General features: G+C 47.0%; 1 protein-coding gene across 18 annotated transcripts in view; it reads left to right on the plus strand.

Moving 5' to 3' along the window:
- Window positions 1–23,845, plus strand: part of LOC144826666 (mucosa-associated lymphoid tissue lymphoma translocation protein 1-like) — a 1,784,778-nt gene that overhangs the window by 1,213,385 nt on the left and 547,548 nt on the right. For all 18 annotated transcript variants that reach the window (XM_078685246.1, XM_078685243.1, XM_078685249.1 and 15 more), the window contains one exon: window positions 17,295–17,321. In XM_078685246.1, coding sequence (XP_078541372.1) covers window positions 17,295–17,321 — 27 coding nt within the window. The remainder of the gene's footprint in view (window positions 1–17,294; window positions 17,322–23,845) is intronic.

The raw sequence follows: 23,845 nt of genomic DNA on the forward strand, positions 1-23,845 counted from the left end.
TCCCTAGCTTTGTTTGTGATCTACAGAAGTAAAACTCAGTGATCTATGATGGTAGACACAATTATGTTTCCTTCTGGTCAGCACTGATATGCATATGGGTCTTAGATGTGCCTCATCTTGTTTGCACTGGTGTGCTTGCTGTAGGGGTAGATACAAGTTTGTCTCAGAATGCAGGGGTCCCCTTTTAAATTCTCAAGCCTTATCTCCTCTCACCTGCTATCCCATTTCCGTTAGATGAAAAAATAAAGCAAGAAGGTATTAATCATATGGTACCTACATCATATTGTGTTGTTTCTCTTTGCTCTCATGTGCCATTTTCCAGGCTTAACCCAAAGTTCTTGGTGCACTTTTCATCTGTGCTGTCAAATCGATGTGGAGAACGAAAGGAGCCCACGACTTGCTTCTTTACATTTGTCAATGAAATAATGTATTCTCCTCTGGGAATCAAAGGAGAAGTAAAAGGTGTATGTCGAGTATTTGAAAATGTCTTTCCTTAGCATTGCGGTGATCAGATGGAAGTACGGGCACCTAAGAAGAATGCAGAGTGTGGTAACATGGAAAATAGAACATTCAAAGTTCTGGATGCCAATTGTGTATCTCCTTCTTGAGGCATTATTTGAACTTGTAGCTATGAAATTTAGCAAGAATGTCTCTAGGTCTTCAAAGTTCTTCCAATTTCTTTTCGCTTACTCTGAGCCCTCTTGCTAAACGAAGTGCATGATGGCCTTCTCCTAGCGCTATTGAGAACATGCCGACCAGAAATGTCTCAAAGTTGGTGTCCTTCACCCCCTCCTTTATGCCTCTCATGTGATATTTGTCCTTGTCTAGAGCAGTATTATGGTATCCTTTTGTGAATAGAGCTGCTCTCAGGTATATCTCAGATTATTATATACATTCTATTTTGGTTTCTGTGTCCATTAGTCTTGTCTACATGGGTTTGAAGGGTATCACTTTTGGAGTTAAGATGTGTTTTGAGTGGCCCTTGGATATGCCCACTTTGAGTTCTTACCTCAGGTCAACTTTGAATAGTTGGAGGTTGTTCTGCTGATCCATAGTTAAAAAAATATATTTGATGTATAATCAGATGGCAGTATACAAAGCTACAGCATGACATCAAAGTGAGACAATTACATATTGCATTCAAATGTACATAGCAGGTATATGTGGTGCGGTACTGTACAAAGGTCTAAGCCTATTACATTCTTGTAATATATACAGTGTGTTGCAGGCTAATGTTAGCAGTCTTTGACTACGTCTTCATATGCATCCGGCCAGGTTTCTGCCGGGGCAGTCCCTCTCTCCATAGTTTATGTCCTGAGTTTCTTTGACTAATGTGTTTTGCATGTCGCTTTTGTTTGGTATTCGGTCATCTTGTCACAAATGGCTGCCAGCATGGCTGAATTGTTGGAGTGGAAAAGATCTGATTTTAGGGCACCAATATCGGTTTCCAGTTTGGTGAGTGACCCATGGATAGCGCTGAGATTGCCATTCTGCTTAGCTATGCATATGCCCCGGACAACCACTTTGAAGGCCTCCCAGTAGACAGAGGGAGAGTCGACGGAGCCAATGTTTTGCTCAAAGTATTCAGTGATGGCCGCCCATATTTCTTCTTTAAAGGCCGCATTTCGCAGTGCACCAGGTGGAAGACGCCAAGTGAATCCTCAGGGGAGGGTATAAGGTATTTGTAATGCAAGCAACACAGGGGCATGATGAACAGAGATTATGTGGCAAATGAGTTATTGATATTGTCTATTGTCGCACATCGTTAGCGGTCAACCAGAAGTGGATTCTGGGCCAAGCATTTTGGTGTGCAAAAAGGCAGGTACCCTCACGCGCATCTTGATGTACAGAACGCCAAATATCTATACGGTGATTGTCGGAGATACTTGTGTGTAAATTTTGGCTGCTGAGGGGTGAGGGCGCTGAGAACTGTCGAACCTGCCCTGGGAGTCGTCTAATGGGACATTAAAATCTCCCCCCCCCCCATACTATGGTATGGGACTGATGTCGGAGCTCAAATGCCATACTTTCGTAAACAATTTGGGGTCATCAGTGTTGTGCCCATATATGGAAGCCACTATTAGAGGATGTCGGTAAAGGGTTCTAACTAGTATGACATACCGCCCATCACTTTCACTGAAGCAGTGGGATGACTGCCATGGTAGACCCTTTTTAACTAGGATAGTAACCCACCTGGCGTAATTGGAGAAAATCGATGAGTATGTGGCACCCCAACCTTGTGAAAGAAGGCCAGAGATTGGAGCTTTAGCCAGATGGGTTTCCTGGAGGAAACAATTATCGTTGTCCCAGTATTGGAACTTTCATAGATTCCCATGCTTTGTATCATTCTCCGTCGTCGGAATAGGAGCCTCGGTAAATAGAAAATACCATAGCAGTAGGTACAAAAGAGAAACCTAGGCCTAGGCCTCATCTCATTTTGTAGCCTATCCGCCTCTTTTTGTAAAAGAGACCAAAAAAGTTGCAACAACCAATCAGAATAGCCTCACCCCATAGAACCTTCCTGAGAGAGCCTTAAATTTTCTACCGCACGTTGTGCTAAGGGAGTCTCCTCTGAGCTCTGCTCAGTTTTCTTTCTACAGTATCAAAAAACAACCTTATTTTTCAACAAAGATGTCGGATAAAGAGAAGAAAGCCTTGTTCAAGGCTTGTGCTACCTGTTCAAAGAAGCGTCTGTATGTGGATGACGAGCATACAGATTGTATTTATTGCTTGTACCCAGACCACAAGGCTACAGAATGTAAGATCTGCAGGACCTTCTCTACTAAAAGATTGAGGGACAGAGAAGGAAGACTTCTAACATGGCTGCAAAACATGAAGTCTAGAAAGGAGGTCATTTCCAGTGACAGTGAAGATTCCTCTACGGCTTCCTCTTCAAGAAGATCGAAAAAGAGGGGTAGGTCTTCCCCTTCAACTTCTACTGAGCCTCCTTCCTCAAAAGACCTCTGATATGTCTGTTAGGATAGTACACGAAAATCTCCTCACCGAGGTGCAAAGGAGAAAGTGGGATTGGTTTGTGAGGTGGTATCTTCTCAGAAGGGGTCACAAGGGCCTTCTGTTATCTCTCCACCTACTGGGAAACAAAAAGGTTTTAAAAAACCTAGTTCCCTACCTCAGGATTCGAAGTCTGACAAGAAATCCCGGTCGTCAACGGTGACATCTTCAGGTACGTCGACGGCGAGAATCCTTCAATCTCCTGTTTCTGCTTCGTCGACGGGACCGTCGACGGCGGCGTCGACGACGTTGTCGACAACGACAGCCTCGATGAGTGGACCATCTCTATCTTCATCGTCGATGAGATTGATATCCTCGACGTCGACGAGGATGACACCGACGGTGGTGTCGACGACGGCGAAGACAACGATGACTATGGCAATGATGACGTCTCTCTTGATTTTGACGACGAGCTCGTCGACGATGCCGTCGACGATTTCACCTCCGTTGATGATGGTTTTGACTCTGTCGACGGCGCTCTCATCGACGACTACCCCATCGTCGTCGGCGGTGACTCCGTCGACGGTGCAAAAATTGAGAATTTCGATAAGAAGACGCCAAATAACACCGAATATGACGTCCCCACAAAGGGTGACACCCTTGCCTCCTACCTTACTTTTAGAGGAGGAGTCTTCAGAGGAGGATGATGATGAAGATGATGGACCTTATGGAGATGCTTACAGTCCATCGCAGCTCCACGTAAAATATAAGGATTCTGATTCAGCCTCCTCCCAGGGAAAGGATTCCAGAGCAATCTCAACAGGGTATGGTTTTGATGCCCTCTTCTATGATAACTGACCTACAAATGATGTTAATGGACTACAGGAGAAGGGTTCCTTCCCAAACTCCTGAAACCATTCAGACACCCCCTCCACCATTGCCACCTTCCACTTCAGCTGAAGTTCAGCCAAGAGATCAAGAACCTGCGGAGATTCAGCAGGTAATAGCATCAGGGCAAGTGTATGGGGACAATAATGACAACGATTCCTCAGATGATGGAGGTGATGTGACAGAGGTCCTGGGTCCGAATAGGGAATGGAATGAGTTCATCATCCCGGATCCACCTTCACCGGATCCGGTAGATTCACAACCAGCTGACATTGGTGGTTTCCATAACCTCATGGAAAGGGCTTCAAAACAATTTGGCCTGCCAGTTACAACGGTGCAATCAGACTGCTTTCTTTACGATTTCAAAGAGCAATACAGGAAGTCCATCCGCTCTATTCCCATCATAGAGCAGGTTTGGTCTGCGGGAGTGAAGGTCATGCAGTCTCCAGCAACCGTCCTTCCGGTCCTACCGCAGCTGGAGAAGAAATACAGGACCCCTGATGATAGTCCCGCGTGCCTGATTGGTCAACCAAAGCCGGACTCTGTAATCTCCCAGGTGGCACAAAGGAAGTCTAAGAACCCTTCGGCTCCTCTGGCTTCTCCACCGGATAAAGAGGGTCGACGCCTGGACAATGTCGGCAAAAGATTCTCGTCAATGTCAAGCCTCCTGGTTCGTGCCTCCAATGCACTTGCAATTTTAGGACGATACGATCGCAAAATGTGGTGCGATATGTCTCTGTTTGTAGACCAGTTACCGGAGAGCGCTAAGGCAGATGCAAGAAAGATCTTAGAAGAAGGGGAGCGATTTATCGCGGAAATAATTGACTGCGCCATGGACATCGCCACGACTGCTTTAGTAGGTTCGGCTATCCTCAGAAGACAGGGCTGGCTTCAGGCTACCTGGTTTCGCCCTGAAGTGCAAAACAAAATATTGGATTTGCCTTTTGATGGTGATATGCTTTTCGGAAAGCACATAGATAATGCCTTACAGGATATTAAGAAGGACACAGAAACAGCTAGGTCCTTAGGCACTCTTCAGTACCGTAAGGTGCTGTTCCGGGGAGCTAAAGGCAAAGGTTATTCAAATAGAGGAGGATACCAACAACGTTATTCCTCGTATTCCCAATCATCTCAATCCTACAGGCCTCGGTACTCTCAAAGGCAGGACCAATCTGCTTCTTTCTCTCGGCAGTCGGCAAGAGGCTGTCAAGGTCGCCAGGCCAGAGATTCATCTAAGAGACAATAGCGGCCTTCTTGCTCTTTCTACTGTTCCTTCCCCTCCGGTAACATCAGTGGGGAGAAGGATTTCTCATTGTCTACGCAGCTGGAGGATCATTACATCAGACCAGTGGGTCCTGAATATCATTCGGTTTGGGCCACACGTTGGAATTTCAACAGCTTCCTCCTTCCAGAGCTCCTCGCGCCACCGAGGCAAAACATCTGCGACTTCTACATCTCGAAGCCCACCAGTTATTCATCAAGGGGGCGATAGAACCTGTACCATACTCTCAAAGAGGGAAAGGTTTTTACTTCAGGTTCTTCCTGGTTCGCAAGACGGAGGAGAAGTGGCATCCAATATTAGATCTAAGGGAGTTCAACACCTATCTCATAAAGCTGTCATTCAGGATGGTCACCCTTCAGGACATTCTACGTCTTCTAAATCCAGGGGACTACATGGCAACTCTGACCTAGAGGATGCGTACTTCCATTTTACGATCCATCCAGCTCACAGTCAATACCTACGCTTCACAGTAGCCAAGAGCCATTTTCAATTCAAGGTGCTTCCTTTTGGTCTCAGATCCGCACCACCGATATTTACAAAAGTTCTTGCCCTAGTGGTGGCGTTTCTCAGAAAACAATCTCTATAGGTCTTTTCCTACCTAGACAATTGGTTGATCAAGTCTCAATCATCTCAGGCAGCTTCCAAGGCAGTCAAAAGCTGCATTCAACTTTACAACCAACTGGGTCTCCAACTCAACAAGTCCAAGTCGGTCCTTCTCCCTTCCAGATCGCCCAGATTTCTGGGTTCAATTCTGGACACGACTCACTGCAAAGCTTTCCCTTTGGAGGAACAAGAGAACAGACTTATTATATCAGCTCGCCTCTTACAAAAGAGCAAATCTCTATCAGTCCGTCTGTACAAGTCCCTGCTTGGATCGATCGCATCTTGCATACCATTAATTCCACACTGCAGGCTTCGAATGCGTCCATTACAAGAGCAACTGGACAAGCAATGGTGCCAGGTGAAAGGCTCTTTCGACGACAGGATAACAGTGATACCGGTAATGAGAAAAGCAAGCACCTGGTAGACCATAAAAGACATAATCTCAAAGGGTTTAACTTTCAAGCTCTCTCCATCTCCCATGGTTCTGACCACAGACGCCTCACTGGAAGGCTGGGGAGCAGTGTTGCAGGAATTACACGTGAGCGGTCATTGGGCGCCCGAACAGGGCAAGTTCCACATCAATCTGCTAGAGCTCAGGGCAATTCACTTAGCTTTACAAGCATTCCTTCCGAGAATTTAAAATCGCACAGTACTGGATCGCACGGACAATACGATGGCCATGCACTATATAAACAAACAAGGCGGGACAAGATCCCGGATTCTTTCAAGAGAAGCTCAAGAAATTTAGAACTGGGCGATTATCCACAAGATTTTTCTTACAGTAGAACACCTTGCAGGTTCACTCAATACGACCGCAGATGCATTGAGTCGTCAAAAGTCAATCAGTCACGAGTGGGAATTGGATGAGGAGACCCTCGAGGAGGTATTATTGGTTTGGGGTACTCCGACCATAGACCGGTTTGCCTCACCAGAAAACAAGAAATGCCAATTCTACGCAAGCAGGGACCACCATCAGGGTTCATTGGGGAATGCTCTTTCGATAGCCTGGTCCGGCGCATTTGTTTACGCCTTTCCTCCGATACCCCTAATTCCGAGACTGATCAGGAAACTCAAGGCGGACCCTTGCAGAATGATTTTGATCACACCAGTGTGGCCCCGGCAGTTCTGGTTCACGGAGCTTCTCCAACTCCCTCAAGATCAGCCAATTCACCTGCGGCCCATACAGTCTCTGTTGACAATGTTCCACGGTCAGGTGATACATCCAGATCCGAGCTCACTCCAATTGACAGCGTGGCTCCTGAGCACAGAGAATTACAGAATTTGAACCTTACTAAGGAGTGTAAAGAAATCCTGTCTCAGGCTCGTGTCCAAGTACGAATAAGACTTACCGGGCGAAATGGAAAAGGTTCTGTCTCTGGTCCCAACAGCAGAATCTCCATCCATATACGTCAGCTCCGCATCAGATCTTACCTTACATTCTTTCTCTGGCTAAATCAGGTCTGGCTCATTCCTCTGTCAAAGTACATCTGGCGGCTATTTCTAGATTGAGGCGGACATCCTAAGGTCCTTCTCTTTGGTTGGCGAGAATTATGAAACAATTCCTTAAAGGACTCTTCAGAGTTTTTCCTCCAGTCCGGCCGCCGCCTCCAGTCTGGCAGCTTAACTTAGTTCTGGCTCATCTCAAGAGAACCCCATTTGAGCCTATTCACAGAGCGGATCTTAAATTTCTTTCATGGAAGTTGGCTCTTCTTTTAGCCTTAACATCGGCTAGGAGGATAGGTGAGCTCCAAGCACTCACTATTGTGAAACCTTTTATGCAGTTCAAGAAAGACATTCTAATCCTTAGAACAAATCCAAAATTCATTCCAAAGGTCCCGACGGATTTCCATTTGAATGAGCCGGTGGTTTTAAAATCTTTTTTCCCTCAACCAACTTCTCCAGAGAAAGGTCGTTACATTCCTTGGATGTCCAGAGATGTTTGAAATTTTATCTGGAACGCACAAAAAGCTTCAGGAAATCATCCCAACTCTTTATTTCCTACAGTGCTCCGCGGAAGGGGTTTCTGCTTTCAAAACAAGGCATCTCTCGTTGGATTTCCAATGCAATTCATATTTTGTCACAAAGAAGCGGGCAAACCGCTGGAAAGAAGTGTTTGGGCTCATTCGACGAGATCAGTTTCATCAACTGTGGTCCTTTTCGCAGGAGTCCCGATCAGAGACATTTGTAGAGCAGCTACGTGGAGCAGTACCCACATGTTCACAAAGCATTACTGCTTGGACTCTTCAATGGGAAGCGAAGCTGCAGTTGGACAGGCAGTCCTGAGAAATCTTTTTCAATGATAGGTGAGCTTTTCCTACAATCCCTCCTTTATATATTGCACATTTTGTATCACATACTGTTTTCAGTTCAATGGTGGCAGGTTATGTTTGTTTCCTATGATAACAAGTGTGATAGGATGTATTGATACTCATGTAACAAAATGTGCTGTTATTGCTTACTGCTAGCTATTCTGATACAAAGCATGGGAATCTATGAAAGTTCCAATACTGGGGCAAGAAAACAAGTTACTGACCGCCCGGACCTAGTCCAGAACGGTCGCTCACCCACACTCCTGAACTCTACTATCTGTTCGTGCTGCTACCCGTAACGCACCCTGCTGTAACGCACGCCTTACCGGAATTGGTATCGTTCATAGTGCTCATTGTAATTGATATCGTTTTGTTTGCCTGTCTTCGTAGCAATTAGAGCGTTTTTGACACGTAGTGCCGCACTATCTGCTCTGCATCACAGCGCGACATTGCTGAGGCTTTATCTGCATGCTAGTAAATTTGGCTGCACACTCGGTGCCTTTGGACATTTGCTGCCCCTGTCTCGCTTTCCCTTTGACCCTCCATTTTGTTGTTGTGGTTTCCCCTGGCCCGCCCATCTTCCCCGCTACCGCCTCCCTGCTGCCCCTCCCACGCTCCGCCCCCTCCACTAACCATTTAAGACTGATGTCCCAACGCGCAGCGTCCACGCGCTGCGGCCGCGCCGAAGGTGCGCCAAAGGTAAGCCCGTCTACGCCCGTCCTCCCCGCTACCGCCTCCCTGCTGCCCCTCCCACGCTCCGCCCCCTCCACTAACCATTTAAGACTGATGTCCCAATGCGCAGCGTCCACGCGCTGCGGCCGCGCTGAAGGTGCGCCAAAGGTAAGCCCGTCTACGCCCGTCCTCCCCGCTACCGCCTCCCTGCTGCCCCTCCCACGCTCCGCCCCCTCCACTAACCATTTAAGACTGATGTCCCAACGCGCAGCGTCCACGCGCTGCGGCCGCGCCGAAGGTGCGCCAAAGGTAAGCCCGTCTACGCCCGTCCGCGCCTGGACCGCGCCCAGCGCCAGACCCCCTGGTCCTCGCCACACCCAACCCACTAGAGCCACATTTGATGCTGCAACTCTCCGCTCCCTCAACCCCGGACGCACACTACAGTGCTGCGTTGCTACCCCAGGACGTACCCACGGCCCATTCACCTGCCTCTCCTGCAAGTTCAACTGCTTCAGGACTCTCACCAACCCCACCCCACCAACCCCCCCCACACACACCTCTGACTCCAATCGCCTTAAGTGCATCCTGCTCAATACCTGCTCGGTCCACAGACACGCAACAGAACTCTGGGACCTAATCGACACAACATCTCCTGACATAGCCTTCCTCACAGAAACATGGATGAACACATCATCAGCACCCGACATCGCCATAGCCATACCGGACGCGTACAAGACTATCCGAAAAGACCGCATCAAACAAACAGGAGGAGGCATCGCCATCATCCACAGAAACACCATCAAAATCACAACCAGCTCCGACGACAATCTTGCAACCGCCGAACATCTCCACTTTCAGATCCACACCGACCCGAGGACCACACTCAGAGGCACCCTCATCTACAGGCCTCCAGGCACCCGCACTCAATTCAGCGATGACATCACGGACTTCGTCAGCCCACACGCCCTCGCCTCCGAGAACTATATTCTTCTAGGAGACTTCAACTACCACCTTGAAAACAAACACGACAGCAACACCACCACCCACATAGCCGGACATACGCTCAACCCAATCTTCACCTCCAGCAAGCACATCTCCTTCGATCGCACCACAGCCCTCCATTGGACGGACCACAACTGTGTTCACTTCAGCTACAAAAACGCCCTGACCCACAACCGTCCTCAACCCATTCCTCGGAGAAACTGGAACAAAATCACCACCGACCAACTCCTCACATCACTCAACCAAAACCCTCCCACCCTCCCAATGGACCCTGATCAAGCGGCCACCAACCTCAAGCACTGGATTACCCACAGTGCCGACGAATTAGCACCCCTGAAAAAGCACCAGATGAAATCAGCCAGCAAAAAGGCCCCCTGGTTCAATGATGAACTTAAAAAATCCAAGAAACTATGCCGCACCCTGGAGAAAACATGGAGAAAAAACCCAACTTCAGACAACATGGCCTCCCTCAAGACCGCCACCCGCAATCACCACCAACTGATTTGCTCCGCCAAGAAATCAGCATTCAAGGATCGTCTCGACACCAACACTCATAACAGCAAGGAACTCTTTAACATCGTCAAAGAATTCACCAACCCCACCGCAGCATCTAACGACATCACTCCCTCCCAAGACCTCTGCGACGCATTATCCTCCTTCTTCCACAACAAAATTGACGACATCCACAACAGCTTCGAGAATTCTCCCAGCGATCAACACTCCCCATCCTCTTCAGATCCCACTCCGCCAACTAACAACCTCAGCGCCTGTAACACAATCACCACTGAAAACACCATTCGCCTCATGAACTCAATCCACTCTGGCTCGCCTTCTGACCCCTGCCCCCACCACATCTTCAACAAAGCTGACTCCATCATCGCACCCCATCTCCGCGATGTCATCAACTGTTCTTTCAACTCCGCCACCTTCCCAGATAGCTGGAAACACGCTGAACTCAGCGCCCTTCTGAAGAAACCCACAGCAGACCCTTCTGAACTTAAAAACTACCAACCCATATCCCTCCTCCCATTCCCAGCCAAAGTCATAGAGAAAGCCGTCAACAGCCAGCTCGCCGCCTTCCTTGAATCCAACAACTCCCTTGATCCATCTCAATCCGGGTTTCGAGCCAAACACAGCACCGAAACCGCCCTCATTGCAGCGACCGACGACATCCGATCACTCCTGGACAACGGAGAAACAGTAGCCCTCATCCTACTCGACCTTTCCGCCGCTTTCAACACAGTCTGCCATAGCACCCTTATACAACGCCTCAGCAACATCAGCATACAAGGAAAAGCCTTGGACTGGATCATCTCTTTCCTCGCCGGGAGAACTCAAAGAGTCCGACTTCCCCCATTCTACTCAGAGGCCACCGAAGTCATCTGCGGCGTACCTCAAGGATCCTCACTCAGCCCCACCCTCTTCAACGTCTACATGAGTCCTCTCGCCTCCATCGCGCGTCTTCACAACCTAAACATCATCTCCTACGCCAATGACACCCAACTAATCCTTTCCCTCACCAGAGACCCCAACACCGCCAAAACCAATCTTCACGAAGGAATGAAAGAAGTTGCCGAATGGATGAAACAGCCGCCTAAAACTCAACTCAGACAAAACGGAGGTGCTCATCCTAGGATCCTCCCCCTCAGCTTGGGACGACTCTTGGTGGCCTTCCGCTCTGGGCACAGCACCCACACCCACAGACCATGCATGTAACCTCGGCTTCATCCTAGACTCCTCCCTCTCGATGTCCAGACAAGTCAACGCCGTCTCATCCCCCTGTTTCAACATACTTCGCATTCTCCAAAAAATCTTCCGCTGGATTCCCCCGAAACAAGAAAGACTGTCACTCACGCTCTGGTCACGAGTCGACTAGATTACGGTAATACACTTTATGCCGGAATCACAACAAAATTACAGAAAAAACTCCAGCGCATCCAAAACGCGTCAGCTAGACTCATACTAGACATCCCGCGCCAGGATCACATCACCGGACATCTAAAAGACCTCCACTGGCTTCCCGTCAGCAAAAGAATTACATTCCGCCTTCTCACCCACGCACACAAGGCCCTCTACAATCTAGGTCCCGAATGCCTCAACACTCGACTGTCCTTCTACAAACCCACCCGTCATCTAAGATCGCCCAATCAAGCCCTTGCCGTAGTCCCGCGCATCCGGAAATCCACCATGGGCGGCAGATCCTTCTCCTTCTTGGCTGCCAAGACCTGGAACTCACTCCCCACCCATCTCCGCCTTACTCAGAACCACATCTCCTTCAGAAAGGAGCTCAAGACCTGGCTATTCGACAAATAATGTACCCCCCCCCCCCCCTAGCGTCTTGAGACCCTCTGGGTGAGTAGTGCGCTATACAAATGCCCGAACTTGAACTTGAACTTTTGTTCCCCAGTATTGGTAACTTTCATAGATTCCCATGCGCCCACCCTCCTCCCCTGGGAAAAGCTCAGCCTTTTACAGATGTAGTTACTGTTACACAACGGCTACGAAAATCTGAGGCTCTCTCAGGAAGGTTCTATGGGGTTAGGCTATTCTGATTGGTTGTTGCAACTTTTTTGGTCTCTTTTACAAAAAAAGGCGGATAGGCTACAAAATGAGATGAGTCCTAGGTTACTCTTTTGTACCTCCTGCTATGGTATTTTCTATTTACCGAGGCTCCCATTGAATGATATAAAGCATGGGAATCTATGAAAGTTACCAATACTGGGCAACCAAAGTTACAGGTAAGTAACTTGGTTTCATTTTGTGTCTAATAAGGTAGGCATGCTCCAGTTGAGCCTTTCGACCATTATTGAGCCTGCGAACATTCCATGTAAGACAGGACACACTGGACATCTTATCCGGGTCTCGTTAGGGAGTGAACAGTCGTGTGCCCAGCCAAGTGTGATCTGATAGGATCCCCTACATCACATATGTCTCAGGTGCAATAATGTCCCACTGTGAAGTATCCGAGCGTGACTGCCAGCCAACAATTTTTCAAATCCTATAAATCCCCTCCACCCCCCACCAGAATGTCAAAAACATACCCTTGCCTACCCAAAGACTTCACAGAATCTCTTCTAAGCTTGAATTTTATATCCCATATCCATACCCCTACCCACACCCAGGCCCATATATTAGATCAAGTTTGGTCCCTCAACATCCCCATCCATACCCCCATTGTTACCCCTTGCCTGTGGTCTGACCATCACTTAATCACCTTTTTTTTTTTTTGGACTCTAGTCTGACCATCAAAACTCCCCTGCCCAAGAACACCTGGGCGCGCAACTGGGGTAAAGTCAATATCCCTCTTCTCTGTTCATCCCTATTAGCATCTAGTCCATCTATAGAGAACCAGGCCATATCGCTTCAGGCAGAAACCCTTAATAAATGGCTATCTAACGCCTGTGATCAGGTGGCACCCCTAAGACGCATTAGAGTAAGACGCGCTCACGACGTCAACAAATGGTTCACTCCGGAACTCAAGGAGAAAAAACTGGCCACCCGACGCGCAGAACGGGCATGGAGACGCACGTACTGCACTGTTACCAAATCACTGTACTCCTCTATCCAGGCTGAGTACAAGAAAGCCATTCTCGATGCCAAAACCCGTTACTTCTCAAATAAAATCCTCCGGTCAGAGAATAAACCCAGAGAAATCTTTGCTACAGTTTTTGAACTGGCCTCTTCAGACCGAACCACATCCAAGCCAGTACCCTCCCAACCCCTGTGCGACTCTCTGAACAATTTTTTTTTAACAAAATTGTAGACATCAAGGCCAACATTCCTCCCCCTTCCCCAGCCTTCCTTATCCCTGATCCTCCTTCAAACACCTCCCACCTTGACCTTATAACCCCGCTGTCTAAAGACATCCTCCTTTCCTTACTCCCCTGTGTCAAATCTGGATCCCCTTCCGATATCTGTCCGGCCTACATCTTACGAGACATCTTCCACACCTGCCCCCTACCCCCCCTCACCTTTCTCAACGAGACCCTTAAGTCAGGTACCGTTCCTCTTAGCCACAAATCAGCCACCATCATTTCAATCCTGAAAAAAACAGGCGTAGATCCAACAGTGCTGGTAAACTATCGGCCGATTTCTCTCCTCCCCTACCTGGCCAAACTCCTCGAATGACATGTTACCAAAATCTTAAGTTCTTTCATCGAGGACAGCTGCTATCTCTCTCCACGCCAAGCAGGGTTTCGCCCCTCCACTCCACCGAGAAAGTGGTGGTCTCTGTCTTAGACTCTCTCAGAGAGGGACAAGATGTCAACCGCCCACAGGCACTGGTTCTTTTGGACCTATCGGCCGCCTTCGACACGGTTGATCACACCATCCTTCTTTCCCGTGTCGAGGCGGCTGGCATTGGAGGCTCTGCCCTTGCCTGGATCATCTCATTTTTGAGCGATCGGTCACAGGCAGTCCATCTGGCGAACTTTTCCTCCAAGGCCCACAAAGTGCGATGTGGCGTCCCCCAGGGATCTTCTCTTTCCCCCCTTCTTTTTAATTTATACATCTTTCCGCTTATTTTTGCCCTACAAAGGATGGAGGTCACGGTGTTTAATTACGCCGATGACCTCCAGCTCATTTTCAATCTCTCCGACTCCCCTGACTCTATTAACAACTTTCAGTCGGTGATGGTCTTTGTCAGGGATTGGATGAGGTTTAACCATCTTAAACTCAACCCTGACAAGACCGACCTTCTCCTCACTGGCAGTAAACTTAACCCTTGGTCCCCTAGTTTTTGGCCCCCCTCCTTTGGCTCCCCTCCCTCTCCCTCTTCCTCTGTCAAGACATTGGGGATTACCCTCAATCAACAACTCACCCTACCCTCTCAAATCAGCACGGTGGTTTCCTCTTGTTTCTTCACCTTACGCACCATCCGAAAAATTTCACGTTTTTTTTCTTTTTCAGCCCTTAAACTGATCCTGATGGACATGGTTCTCTCCAGGCTAGATTACGGGAATGTCCTGTACACCGGGGCCCCAGCATACGCCATTCGGCGGCTCCAATTGGTGCAGAACCAAGCTGCCCGCCTGGTCTACGGTCTACCCAAATCTCACCACTGTTCTCCCCTTCTTAGATCCCTCCATTGGCTCCCCATCAGAGAAAGGGCCCTCTTTAAGATGGGTTGCATTGTGTTTCAGGCCCTTGAGGGAACAGCCCCATCTTTCATCACCTCCAAAATCAGACCCTATACCCCCAGCAGACATCTGAGGTCTTCCTCTCAATCCCTCCTGGTGGTGCCCAGGTTCAAGAAGAGTAGAACGGGAGGCACAACGTTCTCCGTCCTTGCTCCACAATTTTGGAATTCTCTATCTTTCCAATTGAGATCAACATCATCCTACCTGGAGTTCCGCAGTACACTGAAAACATATTTGTTCGTACTGGCTTTCAAACCCTAAAAACTACACACTTCCTTCAGGATTCACTCTCCTCTACAGCGCCATGGAACCGTCTGGTGCACGAGCGCTCAACAAATACCTTTAAATTCAAATTCAAATTCAATTCCACACCAACCACCCAAACAGGTTGTGAAACCCTACCCCAAAATCTCAACAAATGGGAATTATCCTTCGAGGCCGTGGTGACACCAAGCTGACGACTCACCACAGAGGCCAGGTGGCCGAGCGATTAATCCATGGGAGGTTTAGTTAGTTGTAAGCATCGCAGTATATGTATAGAAATGTCTTATACTAACACTGCAAAGCAATAGATTGTAAATACCCCGTGGAGGACAGTGCACATTAATAAGGGGGCACTTTCACCACCCCCAACCAGCAAGGCGTCTGTATTTTATGATCCCGCAGACATCAGTCGTTATCACTAATCTGCGCCCCAGTTGAGGAATGTGGTGACGTGCTGGGGAACGGTTAGATTTGACTTTCTGTTTGGCAAATTACAGGCCCTGCTTAGCGTCTGTAAAATAGTGTGACTTGCCCTCATGAGAGGTCTTGAGCTTCTCAGGGTACAAGAGGGCATATTGTATGCCTACCTGTTGAAGCATCCTCTTGACTGGTAGAAAGTCCCAGTGACTGGCCTGTACCACCAGTGTGAAACACGGGTAAACGGATATTGTATTTCCTTGGTGTTGAATCTGTCCTCTTTTGGGAGCCAGCCTGAGGATCGGGTCGTGATCTTTGTAATTCAGGAAGCGGACAATGATCGGTCGGGGTGAAGCCCCAACCAGCGGCTTGGCTCCAAGATCTCCAAAGATCTCCCGCAGCAAAGTTTCAATAAAGTCTTCCATTCTGGTCATGGTGTTGGTCTGGGAAATGCCAACTATGAGGAGATTGTTACGTCTGGAGTGGGCCTTAATGAGCTCTAGCACTATGTCTGTGTGCAGGAGATGCTCCTTTGAGTCAGCTTGAAGGTCGCCCATATCTGACATATGAATTTCTAAATGATGAAGTCTTGCATCATGTGTCTACCCTCTTTTTAATGTGGTCAAGGCGTGAAGAGAGCAAGTCTAATTTGAGTCAATTGTTTTTAAGCTGGCCTTGACGTCCATGAGAATCTCTCGAAGATCCACGTCTTGTTCACCGGCCGCCTCCGTTCTCACCGAGTCGATCTCCAGATCTGCAGCGTTGTCTATTTGTCAAAGCCACTGAGTGGCTCAGACACTCCTTTACCCATTTACAGGTTGCTCTCATATCGTAGCCCCCCCTATTCAGGAGTAATCGAAGATAGTGTCCTCAGATAATTTTCATATGAGTTTGATGCGGCCCATTTGCAGCAGGAGTACAGCTGGGCCACATAAACAAATTCATTATGTGGGTCCCAAGGTTATTGTAGTTGATGTAGTTGAAAATCGCTCAGGAATGTTACTTTTCTATAGAATTCAAGGCTCATGCTCTGGCAGTTTTATAAATGGGGTGAGTGGTGTAGTGTCTCAATCTAGAATATTATTACACGTTTTTCCCTAAGCATGAGATATTTAAAACATTTTCTATAATATGGTTGTTATGTATTACACAAGACATTATCATATGCCATAAAGCAGTTGTTTCTGGTGTGCATTTATCAAAGTTCAGAACAATGACAATTTTTGTAGCGCAAAAATAAACACAAGTGTATTTTCGATCTGAGCAGTAACATAAATCGTGGTTGTGTGGTCTATTCCACCGTACAAAGAATATATTTCAAGTGTCAGTTCAACATAACATCATTTTTACTGATTCTAGATCAATTTCCATAAATTATTGGTTATACTTAATACCTCATGAACCTGGGGGTGTATTAGTCTGATTGTGGATGCATTCCATTCAAACATATTTGTCCCAGTGCGGACCAGAAGCTGTTGTGCCCAAAAACATACAACAACAACTATTCCTGCAAGGTCGACTCAACATACCATTCTAATAAGAGAAGTAAAATGAGCTACAGCTTTGATTAAAGACTACTATTTATTCATATACAACAATTTGGAATTAATGGACTGTATCCACACAGATCTGAAACACTGCCAGCATCCAATTATTGTGTTTTGTGTCAACGTAGTGTAATACTGATTCTTAGGGTTGATGTTGTTTTTGTCTATTTAGTATTCTGAAGTGTATAAATTACTGATTTCTATTTATGTTTTGTTTTAGTGCCTCCTGTACCTGATGCATGTTATGGTGAGTAACTGTAAAACTCATTTGTTGCTCACAGTGTGGCTGTAATTATAGATTTTGTTAATACATTAAAAGAATTGCTAGGTTTGTCTTTAGGAATACAGGGCCCGATTCACAGAACTAACTTAAGACAAAATTCTAAACTTACTACTTTAGGTATTCACAGAAGGCATTTAGTAGTAGTAAAGTTAGGATTTTGTCTTATGTCTGTCTTAAGTCTGTTTTAACTCTGTCCTAAGTTTGTCTAAAATTTGTCTTAAGTCTGTCTAAAGTCCAACCTAAGTCTGTCTTAAGTCTGTCCTAAGTCTGTCCTAAGTCTGTCCTAAGTCTGTCTTAAGTCTGTCTTAAGTCTGTCCTACTACTTTTGGTATGCACAGAAGGCACTTAGTAGTAGTAAAGTTAGGATTTTGTCTTAAGTTTGACTTGAGACAGACTTAAGACAGACTTAAGACAAACTTAAAACAAACTTAAGACAGACTTAAGACAGACTTAAGACAAACTTAGGACAGATTTAAGAAATACTTAAGACAAAATCCTAACTTTACTACTACTAAATGCCTTCTGTGAATACCAAAAGTAGTAAGTTTAGGATTTTGTCTTAAGATAGTTCTGTGAATCGGGCCCACAGTCTGCAGCATTCATCCATACCGTAGAAAAGTTAAATGAAAAAAGAGCAGCATATCCTGCAAAATCTTCTTCTTTAATTGACGAGTATGAGCGCCCAACTCTGTGGATGGATGTGCGGGTGAATACAAGCATGAGTCAATGGTTGGATTGATAAGTGAATGCATGGATGGATGAATTGATGACTGAGTGTATGGGGGTGGGTGATTGATTGCTTAGCTTAATGGGTGAGTGTTATGAATGGCTGAGTGAGTAGACTGCTGGCTGAATGAGAGATTGAGTGAAACCATGGAAGGATCAATGAGTAGAAGCTGAGAGGAACAAGACGTAGCAGTGGTCTTGGCTCACACTAGTGGAAACTCTAGTAGAGATTTAACACTCATTAACCAGTGTTGCAAGAAAACAAACCTTATCACCCTGAAAAATAAACTTAAACAAGTCTCACCCAAGCATAAAAGACAACTATCTAAAAGAATTACCACCAGAGCAAAGTTTCCCCATGTGCACATCAGAAATTATACAAATTTGCAACTAGGTCAACAACATGAATTTTCAACAGCAGGTGAACAACATGAACAAATTAATGACTTTAGTTAACGCACTTTCTTGTGGATATTTACTAACAGCAGCTTCCTCAAATCATGTCACCCAGGGCCAGACTGGATACAAAGACTTTCTGTAGCAATGCCAGTAGCGTGTAGCAGGAAACGGGAATGGAGGGGTGGGTGGGGTTCGCGGGGGAGAGTGGAGAATTCAAAATGAAAAAAAAACACGTACCTCCTCGCCGTGTCTCGAGTCCTAAGCCTTCTTTGCTACGTCGTCCATCGTCGTCACCAGGATGCACACTCCCCTAAGCCAATCACAGCGCTGCAATGCAAAGTTTTCATTGGTCTGAGCGCTGTGGCTCGGCGCTCAGACGGGGAATGAGAGGCTGGGCATGTTCCGCACGAGGCTGTGTAATGCAGCCTGGTGGGAAACATGGAAAGTGCGCATGACTATTTGCTTGGCCCGCAGTCATCCCTGCCCAACCTGGCCAAAAAAAAGGAAATTATAATAATAAAAATAGCTTCTGTTATTATCATTTTTTTTTTAAAACTGCTCCGCGAGCAGTGGGGTGACGGTCCTCAGCCTTAGCGGAGGAGCCGCCACTGACCAATGCTCCAGCTCTCCGCTAGGTGGCTTTGTATACCTGCGTGTTGGATAGATATTGCTCAAGAAATGAGAGCATATAATCATTGTCCTTGCTCACTAACATTAGGTTTCTCGTATTTTCCTTTCCTGCTCCCTCGGACGTGGAGTGTGAGCAACTGGTGGATACAGCGTGCTGATTATTAACTTCCCGAACTTGTTCTATGATGAATACTTCTTTTTGCACATTTCTCACCTTAGAATAGATACCGAGAATAGAGGGTTTGTGGAGTGGTTCAGACCAAAACGTCCTGCAGAACTGAATGGGTGAAGTATCCTTTCTGCCAGCCCTGACTGTCTAGGCAGTAGCACTTTGTAAACATATGTATGGCTGGACATCTCGCCGCCTTGATGATATTAACCCCTCCCACGCTTATGACCGAACCGCTCCGTCACGTCCCTCGTGTGGGCTGTGCTGGTGACGGAGCGGTTCCGTCATGGCCCGATCGCCGCGCCTGCGCTGCGCTGATTTCGCGCCTGCGAGTTTCATTGAGCGGGCGGGGCCATGACGGAACCGCTCCGTCACAAGCACAGCCCACCCGAGGACCATGACGGAGCGGTTCCTTCATAAGCGTCGGAGCGCGAGCGGCCACCCCACCCCCTTAGCGCTGCGGCGAAATTGCCGCCGCAGCGAAAGGGTTAAGGACAGTCACTCCTTGCACCAATGCAGTGTTTGCAGAATTAGCCCTGTTGGAGTAGGCCTTCAGACCTTCTGGTGGCTGCTTTTGTTGATCAGTGTCTATTAGCTGTTATTGTAGAGGACTGTCGACCTCAACAAGGCCCTCTTCTGCACAGCCCTTCCTTTCATTGCTCCATAGAACCCCACAAAAAGCTCATCATCCACTCAGTAATCCTTAGTATATTCTACATAGAAGCTTAAAGTCCTTTTAGAGTCGGACCATGGAGCTTCCCCCTCCTCTTCCAAGAGATGAAGGTGAGCAAAGAGTTATGGTAGAGTGATGTATTGCCCAGCGTGGAGGGTAGACATGATCTTGGGTAATAATTCTGCCCTAGTCCTCAGCACCAGTTTGTCCAGGAAAAAAGGCAGTGTAAGGAGGTTGCACTGGCAGTGGTTGTGTTTGTCATGCGACGAGCTGATGAAATCGCAACGAGGAATACAGTCTTCAAGGCAGGGGATGAAGCAACCAGTTATGGTGCGGCTCAAAGTGTGTAGTCTAAGGAATGTTAAGACCAAAATAAGGTCTCATGGTGGCACCACAAACTGGTAGGGAGGAAACGTGTCAAACCTTTTATGAATCTCATCACAGCCAATGATTTTAATGAGGACGGTTGGTCCAGTAAATGTAGAAAGGCTGAAAGGCAGGCAAATAACCTTTTACAGTGCCTACTACAATGCTATGAAGCGCTAAGGACCACTTAAAAAAAAAGGTAAAATGCCCCTTGAGCAACAAAAATCACAAAAACACTTTAATATAGTGTATTTTGTTAAAACAAACAAATATGCAGTACTACTGAATCATGCTAAATAGATCTCCCTGGCAGTAAAGGAGTAGGGTCGAAATGATGTTCTATAATGCCTTTTTATTACAGTACTATTTAGATACACATTATATCAAGCGCAGGAGACCCCACCTACTTAAAATCCCTACAACACAGCAGAAACTAGACAGGACAAAAAGAACAAGAGGCCCTAGAGCTGTTTCTCAAAGTTCATTACAACAAGAAACATAGTTTGGCGTTTCCACAAAATAGGCCTCTTTGTAGACATTGTTGATGTTTCGATCCCCTTCAGCAAATTCCCTGGAACATTGCCAGGACAATATGTGGCACATGAATTTCATCTGTTACTGGTAAAGATGAACAAACATTCATTAACATTAACACCTAAACATGTTATAACTCATTGACCTATTATACAATGAATTACATAACAGCATGCCTAAAAATATTAGAAGACTTATTGCATATACATTTACAAACATAATTCTCTTAACCCATGCTGTAATTAATATCAAAGCTGTGCATGCTTACTTTAGCATTGAACAGAATAATCAAATGTTAAATATCCAATAGACATACTGATGTATAAGACCAGTGAAATGCTAGGACATATTATCCAGTTAATAGCATAACAGCGCGCATGAAAACATAATGAGACATATCCTCTATTATATTTACAAGCACAACTCTCTTTGCCCATGCCATAGTTTATGTGGATAATTACAAAACAACAAGAGCAACCATTATGTCCAGGCGAACAGGGGTATCAAGGAATCCTTTTAAACATCGACATATAGATATCATAGATATTTCTGTGCAGACTAAATCAAAAGACATCAATGCAATAGTTCATGCATTTAAAAGGAGTAATAATAACTCAGCCAGTACGTAGCAAGGTTCAGCTGAACCAAGTTTATTCAGAACCCATATAAATTCTGACATCAATTATATTGTGTATAGAGAGAAAGACGATGTTAGCAGGCCCCAAGTGTGTAGTCGGTACAAAAGGGGGTGGTGATGGACGGAGCATCAGAACCAATCAAACACTCACACCCAGTCAAAAGATCTGGGTTTAATCCATCACCGTTCTTTAGCCCACTCTGCCACCCCAGTTCAGACATGGCCATATGCAAATCAGTCTGACCCTGTTCCTCATGGGAACAGTCCAGCCCGAACTGCCAAGCCATGCCTTCCCTGGACCGGAAACAAGCTTCCGAGGACCGGTTTCTGGCATTACAGCCGTCTTCAGCTCGGCTTGCTTGAATCCAGTGGCAAAGTGAGCAAGGGACTCACGTCTGTGCATACCCTGCCACACTTATGGCGGCCAAAAGCGGTACAAAAGGGGGTGGTGATGGACGGAGCATCTGAACCAATCAAACACTCACACCCAGTCAAAAGATCTGGGTTTAATCCATCACCGTTCTTTAGCCCACTCTGCCACCCCAGTTCAGACATGGCCATATGCAAATCAGTCTGACCCTGTGCCTCATGGGAACAGTCCAGCCCGAACTGCCAAGCCATGCCTTCCCTGGACCGGAAACAAGCTTCCGAAGATCGGTTTCTGGCATTACAGCCGTCTTCAGCCTGGCTTGCTTGAATCCAGTGGCAAAGTGAGCAAGGGACTCACGTCTGTGCATACCCTGCCACACTTATGGCGGCCAAAAGCGGTACAAAAGGGGGTGGTGATGGACGGAGCATCTGAACCAATCAAACACTCACACCCAGTCAAAAGATCTGGGTTTAATCCATCACCGTTCTTTAGCCCACTCTGCCACCCCAGTTCAGAGATGGCCATATGCAAATCAGTCTGACCCTGTGCCTCATGGGAACAGTCCAGCCCGAAAGCTCTGACCTGGTGGTTGGAGCAGTCCAGTCCATTATGGTCTGGATTTTGCTCAGCAATGGTTGAACCTGGCCTCCACCTACAAGGTGGCCCAGGTATACAACCTGACTCTGCCCTATCTGGCACTTGGTAGCCTTGATAGTTAGGCCTGCCTTTTGCAGGGCCTCCAAAACATTTTTCAGGTGGATCAGGTGATCTTCCCAGGTGGAGCTAAAAACAGCAATATCATCTAGATAAGCTGCACAGTAGTCATCCAGACCTGAGAGGACTTGGTACACCAACCTTTGAAATGTGGCAGGTGCATTTTTCAGGTCAAAGGGCATTACCACAAACTGATAATGTCCACCAGGGGTTGAAAATGCTGTCTTTGGCTTTGCATCATCAGCTAGTCTGATCTGCCAGTAGCCAGCTGTCAGGTGGAATGTGCAAAAAAACTTGGCAGATGCCAATGAGCTCATCTGCCCTGGGTATTGGATGGGCATCTGTCCTAGTGACACCATTGAGACCTCTGTAATCCACGCAAAACCTCATCTCTCTCTTACCATCTTGGGTGTGGGGTTTAGGCACAGGGACTCCTGGACTGGCCCAAGGGCTCTCTGAGGGCTCACTGACTCCCAATTCCAACATCATTTGACCTTTGCCCTGATACAGTCCCTGACATGATCAGGTTGCCTGTAAATCTTACTTTTAACAGGCAAACTGTCCCCAGTGGGCACTTCATGAGTGCACCAGGTAGTCTGACTTGGAGTCAGAGAAAACATATGTCTGTAGGCCTGCAGAACTTGTCTGCAGTCCTGCTGCTGTTGGTCAGTGAGGCTTCCTGCCAATGGTACACCATCAACTGAACCATCATCAGGCTTCTGAGAGAGCAGGTCTGGGAGAGGGTCACTCTCTTCCCCCTGTCCTTCATCAGTAGCCATGAGCAAGCCCATGTCTGCCCTGTCAACATATGGTTTCAGTCTGTTGACATGAAGCACCCGTGGGGGCTCCTGGGACTTCCATGGTCAACTAAATTTGTGACTTCTCCCTTTTGTTCAACAATAGTGTGGGGTCCACTCCACTTGTCTTGGAGAGCTGTTGTCGCCACAGGCTCCAACACCCACACTTTCTGTCCTGGCTGGTAAACAGTCAGCACAGCCTTTTGGTCATGCCAGGCCTTTTGCAATTCCTGACTAGCCTCAAGGTTTTTGGATGCCTTTTTCATGTACTCAGCCATCCGGGAGCGGAGACCAAGTACATAGTCCACAATGTCTTGTTTGGGAGGTTTGAGAGGTAACTCTCATCCCTCCTTCACCAGACAAAGGGGTCCCCTTACAGGATGTCCAAATAAAAGTTCAAAAGGGCTATAGCCAGCCCCCTTTTGTGGGACTTCTCTATAAGCAAACACAAAGCAGGGAAGCAGGATGTCCCA

Source organism: Lissotriton helveticus, chromosome 3_2 (genome assembly GCF_964261635.1).
Source record: "Lissotriton helveticus chromosome 3_2, aLisHel1.1, whole genome shotgun sequence".
NCBI classification, from domain to species: Eukaryota; Metazoa; Chordata; class Amphibia; order Caudata; family Salamandridae; genus Lissotriton; species Lissotriton helveticus.